Source organism: Cryptomeria japonica, chromosome 6 (assembly GCF_030272615.1).
Source record: "Cryptomeria japonica chromosome 6, Sugi_1.0, whole genome shotgun sequence".
In the NCBI taxonomy this organism is placed as follows: domain Eukaryota; kingdom Viridiplantae; phylum Streptophyta; class Pinopsida; order Cupressales; family Cupressaceae; genus Cryptomeria; species Cryptomeria japonica.
Window position 1 is genome coordinate 227,115,254 of NC_081410.1, and position 7,058 is coordinate 227,122,311.

The 7,058-nt window shown below is 34.2% G+C and overlaps 1 protein-coding gene across 4 annotated transcripts; it reads left to right on the forward strand.

Moving 5' to 3' along the window:
• The first annotated feature begins 1,676 nt into the window (after positions 1-1,676).
• Positions 1,677-6,805, forward strand: LOC131071451 (TMV resistance protein N). 4 transcript variants are annotated; one of them, XR_009112516.2, is made up of 4 exons: positions 1,680-2,578; positions 2,744-3,904; positions 4,003-4,265; positions 4,396-6,805. XR_009112516.2 is itself a non-coding variant. In XM_058007288.2 (2 exons), the coding sequence occupies exons 1-2, from the start codon at positions 2,173-2,175 to the stop codon at positions 6,303-6,305; spliced, it is 438 nt and encodes a 145-aa protein (XP_057863271.2). In that variant the 5' UTR covers positions 1,677-2,172; the 3' UTR covers positions 6,306-6,805. The 4 variants fall into 4 exon arrangements, 1 of the variants encoding a protein (XP_057863271.2); XR_009112518.2 differs by having other exon boundaries at positions 2,765-3,904; XR_009358186.1 differs by having other exon boundaries at positions 1,681-3,904; positions 4,396-6,087; positions 6,274-6,805.
• Positions 6,806-7,058: the final 253 nt, after the last annotated feature.

Here is a 7,058-nt window from a genome sequence, read left to right on the forward strand (position 1 = left end):
CTTCCATGAATTTGTTAGTCTATCATTTAACACTAATTATTATTACAAAGCTTCACAAAATCAATAAAAAATACTATTAAAGATATGTGAAAATCAAGTAATCAAATATAAACTGGATTGTCAAATATAATCAAAAGGCATTGAAAGCTTTGCACCAAAATATCATATTTTTATACACTCTTTCTATTCTACAAGAATAATTAATTGTGATTAGTTGCGTTTATACAAAGGCATAAAAAAATGTGAAATCAAATTGTATGACCAGTCCAATGCTAGAAACAAATAGAAAAACATCAATTATGAAAAATTTATGATGATAGAAATAATATATTAATTTCATTAGAATACATTTGAACCATAACCGTTTTAATTCAACACAATTTTTTATATACTTGTAACCATGGTCAATTGGAACATGTTGGTGAATCATATTGAACACATGCCCTTTTATGTAAGATGGGACGAGTCGGGTCATACATGTTTTTAATGTAAACTTTTATTTCTAGTTTGTATCCATATTGTTGATGTCAATAAATGTTTGGCTTCAAAACCTATGTTGTCAGTCTAGGATAGTCCATGCAACAACACATAAAAGGAAAGACAATTTTAAAGATAAATTTCAGTTTGCATTTGCACAATTGTCAAAAGGTATAAAAACAATTAAAAACCTTATCATCAACATTGTTGACAAAAGAACACAATTTGTATAGAGCCTTGAAGTAAGTCACTTGCCATATTTCAAATTTATGCATTTGGCTAGATCAAATTTTGTTTATGTTTTATTCCATTCCAAAACAATTTTGTTGTTATTTGTTAAATGAAGGCATTGAGTTATGTGGTTTTATCTATGGCTATTTCATATATGATAACATGCTACAATATTTCTTTTGATCTTGCATCAACTTGTAGTCTTCAACTTGTAATTTATAGGCTTTCTCTCACATGCCTATTTCAATTATTACGTATTTCAACTAAGAAAAATTTACCTATTCTCAAATATGCTATTACTATTCCCCTTCTAGTATTCATTCCAATGATATCTAAATATATTTTAATAATATATGATGCAAGCCTAGTATCTTAATATTGTAAAACTCAAACTAGATTGTGATTAATTACCTAGTAGCCACATATATGATTATATCTAAAATTGATTATGATACGAGAAGGAAATTGTACTCTTGAAAATAAGAACTTTCAATGAAAAATTATTGAAAATTTATATGAATTTTGATAGAAATTTATATTTATAAAATAGTAGATTTTTCCATTTAAAAAATTTGCACAAATAATCTAACAAAGTGACATAAGATCAATACATTCAACTATTTTAATATTCATTTGTAAAGATAATATTTACATTGCAGTCATATATAATCTCTATACAACTTAATGAAATAAGTTGAAATATATTAAATGAAAAATTATTGATACTAAAATGAAACCCAAATAAATTGAATGTAACCTAAAGTCGCGTAATTCAAATCATCACATGTGCCCTATATTTTGAATATGAATGTAGACAATATAGAATTGGAAAGATCTTATCTATATTATTTTATTTATCTCACTAATCTTTTAAGAAAAGCATATGCTCGTTGTTTTCCAGTCATTTAATATTTAGTAATGGACCTCCTCTTTAATTAAAATATAAGAGAATCTGTGTAATCAAAATAAATTGTATCGTCTCAAATCCAGTATTTTATGTTGGAAAAGTTCTCTGATATCCCACTGAACGAAGGCACCGCCAAACTCAGTGTGTAAACCAAATCGAGTCGAATCTCTTTTTTCATTCATGGAGTGAAAGTATTTTGCATACAGTCCCCTTGAAAAGCATTTTGAACATGTCAGGGATTTCCAAGCATTTTCTGATTTCGATGGACTCAACCTGCTTTCTTCTTTGTCTAATTTCTAAGCATTTTCTTTACCCCAGATCGAATCCAATCTCATTTTCCTTATTCCTTTTTCTTTGAACCGACTGGCGCTTCTCTAATTTCAAAGCGTTTTCTTTGTTACTTCGTGTAAAAGACTGAACCCGCCTGTACTATCATCTATTTAATTGATTTAACCTTGCTCTTTCACAGAGACGCATCCTCTGCAACCAAACCCTACTCGTACTCTCCTTTTTTATTCTTAAGTTTTTGCAAAGGGTTAGCGTTTGAACTGGAATCAATGGAGTCTTCCTCATCATCTCACTGGCAAAATCAGGGATTTAATGCTTTCTCTCGAACAGAACCTGACGGCAACCACAGAGGCCCTGATGTCAAGCAAACTATTGCTACTCAGCTTTACAACTCCCTTAAGAAGGTGGGTATACGAGCAGTTCTTGATTCAGAAGAGAAGGAACTTGGAGATTCGTTTCCTTCTACCATTGAGACTGCGATTAAATCTGCTTCAGTGCATATTGCCATTTTTTCAAAAAGATATGAAGAGTCAGCTTGGTGTCTGGCTGAGCTGGTTCTTATGCTACAAAGTAAGGCCAAGATTATGAAAATGAGGAGAGGTACTGGGAGAAGCTGCCAAAGTGGAAGGAAGCACTTCAATCTCTTTCATTTGTGGCCGGGGAAGAATTTAACGGGTAATATTTCTGTGGATTTTGGAAATTTTTCTTCTCCAAATTTGCTTATCTATTTTCTCATGCATTTGCAAAAAATATAATAGCAACAGTGTAAAAAGAGGTACAAATGAAAATATGTTTACTTATGATTATTTTTTCATTCTTCTTTTACTAATTAATTTTCAGACTGTGGAAACATAATAGCAGCAGTACAAAGAAAAACATGTTTACATGTTGCCACATATCCGGTAGGGCTTTACAATCTTGTGGAAGATTTTGAAAGGCGATGCCTTGATGAACTTGTACAAGATTTTGAAAACGAGATGCCTTGATGAACTTGTACAAGATTTTGAAAACGAGTGTCGGCTTGAAGAAGGAAAGCATAGGGCTAAGGTTTTGGCATTTTTTTTTTCATGGGTGGTTCGGGGAAGACAACTCTTGCCAAAGAATTCTTTAATCGAAAGAGTTCGAATTACTGTAGGGCAAGCTTTTGTTTGATGTGCGAGAAGCCTATGGGAGAAGCCAATTGCGTTCTTTGCAATTTCAGCTTCTCAATGATCTCTTCCAAGATGATCATATTGGCCTAACAAGTACAGAGATAGGAACAAGCTATCTCAAAGATCGTGTGCAAAGGAGTCCCGTTTTAAGCTTCCTAATTGTTGTAGATGACATTGATCATGTGGAGCAATTAAATGCTCTAATGGTCATGGAGATATGTTAAAAAAATCTGGTAATACTTTGGTTATTGTTACAACACGTGATGTTGGGGTCCTTATATCTGCAGGGATTACTGCTGGTTATAATTTAAAAGGAATGGATAGAAAATGGGAGAGAACTCTTCTGTTGGCATGCATTTGGCCAACCCAATTCATTTAGTGGCTATGAAGTGCTTGACACCTTCGTTGATGTGTGTGGAGGGTTGCCTCTATCTCTTCAGGTTCTAGGTCGGCACGTTCATGGCAGGCCTCTCAGTTTTTTGAGGTCAGCATTGATTGAAGCCAATAAGACCCTGCCACGAGAAGTAAAGCAGACGCTGAGAATAAGTTTTGATGCATTAAATGGTGAAGAAAAACAAGTTTTTATGGATATTGCTTGTTTTTTCATTGGCAAGCCAAAGACCATAGCCGAAAGAGTATGGGAGGGTTCAGGATGGAAGAATGCTCAATATGTACAGGAAAGGCTCAAGGATAAGTGCCTAGTAGAAGAAATAGAAATTTTGAGTCTGAATGTACATGAGGAATTTGTTTTGAGAATGCATGACCACTTAAGGTATTTGGGAAGAGAAATGGCACTCGAGCTTTTAGGCCTCCTCATCGCTTTTGCCATCCCAAAGATCTGAAACATTTGGTACGCTTTTAAACCCTCTGGATTTCTTCTTAGTAATGTAATATTACATGTCTTGTTTTCTATATTAATAGAAAACTGAGCTTCTTCTGTGTATGTAGGAATCAACGGGTTTCAAAAGTATCCTAGGCAAAACCCATGTCAGGTGTTTCCATTCCATTTTTGACCAGTCCATGAGTTGTCGAGTTACATTCTTCTTAGGTCAACCGAATTTTTCTGCTGAGACGTTTCCTTACTAAGGCCCGAACTTCAGGGCAATTCCACAGAACAACCATGCATTCCTTCATGGATTTCTCTCCAAAATGTGCAATGTTTGAAAATCAAACGCGAACGAGTCAAAACATTGTGGGAGAATCGCATACAGGTATGCTGATCTTATTATTCTAAAATTAAATCTTCTTCAACGTTATGGTGGAATTCATTACTTTATGCTTGTCTTCCGGCTATTTTTTTAAATCACTGAGAGTTTTACATAAATTAATCTTGAACTTCAGGCATCCTCCCAGTTGAAGGAACTGCAGATTTCTCAATCCCTTTTGGAGAAGATTCCAGATTTTCAGGGTTATCAGACAATTTTGAAAATGTGGTCTTAGATGCACGAGGATGGCCAATTCAAGGTTTATCTTTACTAGAATCTCTCAGTATGAATTTTTATAGCATATGTGTCAGGTCTTCCACATTAAAAGGGGAACAGGCTTCCACTAAAATAGAAGGGAGGACTAGTGAATCTTTGGTTATCGCGAATTTCAAATTTAGTGGGGAAGTGGCATGGAACAACAGAGGAATGTCTAGCAGTGTTAGAGCTCCTATGGGTGGCCTTGAAAAACTAGAGATTAGTGGTGAAGAATTCGTATCCAAGATCTTAATTAGTGGAATTCACTATCCAAACCTCGAGTCTATCAAACTTCATTGCATGAAATTTTTTAGGGAAGTGGACTTAGTAGTAAGTATAAAGACATTAATCTCTTGATAATACAAATTGTAAACATTTGAAAATTTTGTCAGGAATATCAAATCTTGCAAATCTTGAGATGTTGAATATTATTCAATGCCTACAGCTTGAGAAGCTAAGCCTTGGCCATCTGAGCTGTCTGGAAAGGATCACAATTGTAGATAATAAGCATTTGAAAATTGTGTCAGAAGTTTAGATCTCAGGAATCTTGTCAAATTGAATGTTTGTGACTTTTTCAGTAGTGTGACAGGAGGAAACGGTTTTATGACTATTTGTGAATGTCCGGAGCTAGAGGAGTTGCCAAGTTTTTCCAGCTCGAGCTGCTTGCAGAAATTTGGCATTGCATCTTATGGAAAGTTACAGAACATTATTCTGCCAACAAAATTTATCAAGCTGTCTGTAAAAAATTGTAGAAATTTGCAGAGAGCAGTAGGCAACAGTTATCTTACAGAGTTTAACAGAATTGTACATTAATGAGTGTCCTGAGCTTGAGGAGTTGCCAAGTTTTTGCAGCTCGAGCTGCTTACAGAATATTGACATTGCGTCTTTTGGAAAGTTTCAGAACATTATACTGCCAACAAAACTCATCAAGCTGTCTGTACAAAGTTGCAGAGATTTGCAAAGAGTAGTAGGAACCGGCGATCTTACAGAGCTAACAGAGTTGTACATTAATGAGTGCTCTGAACTTGAGGAGTTGCCAAGTTTTTTCTGCTTGAACTGCTTGCAGGAAATTTTCATCCTCTCTTGTGGGAGTTACAGAGCATTATACTGCTAACAAAACTCATCAAGTTGTCTGTTAAAAACTGCAGGAATTTGCAAAGATCTTACAAAGCTAAAGGGGTTGTACATTACTAAGTGTCCTGAGCTTGAGAAGCTACCAAGCTTTTCCAGCCTGTGCTACATGGAGGATATGTGCATTAGATCTTGTGGAAAGTTACAGAACATCATGGTGCCAACAACACTCATCAACTTATTTGTAGAAAGTTGCACAGGTTTGCAAAAAGTATCAGGAATCAGTGATCTTACAAAGCTTAGAAGCTTGGACATTAAGGATTGTCCTAAGCTTGAAGAGTTCCCGAGTCTTTCCAGAGTTAGCCGCTTGAGGAAAATTGAGTTTGACTCTTCTGAGAAGTCGAAGAACATGGTAGGCATTGAAGAATTGCATTCACTAGATTGTCTCAAAGTTTGTTATTGCAGCAATGCAGTAATACAAAATTGCATTGATAAGTTGAAGGTAATGATATGGATACTCCTTTTTAACAGGCAGTCGTAAATCTAATTCTGAAGTGAGTTTTTCTAATTTGTTTTTGTTTGTCATTTGTTCTGACATGATAGTCTTTATTATCAGAAGTGATCTGTAAGTGAGAAGAATTTACCGTGGATGATGTTTGAACTGAGAGTATTTTGTCTTTTATTTCAGAGTGTGCGGTTGCAACAGTGAGTTGTGATTGAAAGAGTAGTGGATGGAGCGGACTAAAGCTTAAATGAATATCTGCTATGTTATTGGCACTAATGCAGTCATTGACATTGTTGCTGAAAACGCTGATGATAATGTATTGAGTGCAATTATTATATGTTGTGTGCTTGTTGATAGCTCTGCCTCGGTAAAGGATATAAATAAATCACTTGTGCCGTTAAAACTGTATTACCAAGAGTTAAAACTGCGTGAAGGAGAAATGGATAATAACAATGGTGGGAAATTTTTCCTTATATCGTTATAATACCAGGAAAATTTCAGATGTTTTGAGGAGTTACGGAATAATAAAGAATTGGTATCGGGTAGAGGCGATGAAAGGTGAAGAGTGGAAAACTTTGCAATTGTTAAATACAATTGTTGACAGATTCCATCATTCATGACTGGAATGCATTTAGATGTTTCTTATTGTTTATTATGGTGTGAACAATTTTATTGAAGAGAAAAATAATTTGACCTCTTAAATTATAGTATTCAATTATTTGGACAGGTGTAGATTTATTCTATAAAGTGGAGTGTATGTATAGAGTTAGGAGGAATTTGAGGGTTTTTTAAAATCATTTAAACTGTTTTAAAAAATATTGTTAGTTGAGAAAGGGTTACCAATACAAATTTTAATGTGATGTTTTTAATAATCAGTAATTATTTTTTAGTCTTTCATATATTTAATGATTTTATAAATAATAACTATTGGAGGAGGCAATTATATCTTAATAAACTTATTACATAAA

What these genes read in the sequence shown, in the direction of transcription:
- LOC131071451 (XM_058007288.2), top strand. Translation starts at nt 2,173, where the DNA reads ATGGAGTCTTCCTCATCATCTCACTGGCAAAATCAGGGATTTAATGCT. An exon ending in GCCGGGGAAGAATTTAACGG is followed by an intron (nt 2,579 to 6,273) that starts GTAATATTTCTG and finishes CTTTTATTTCAG; the next exon opens with AGTGTGCGGTTGCAACAGTG.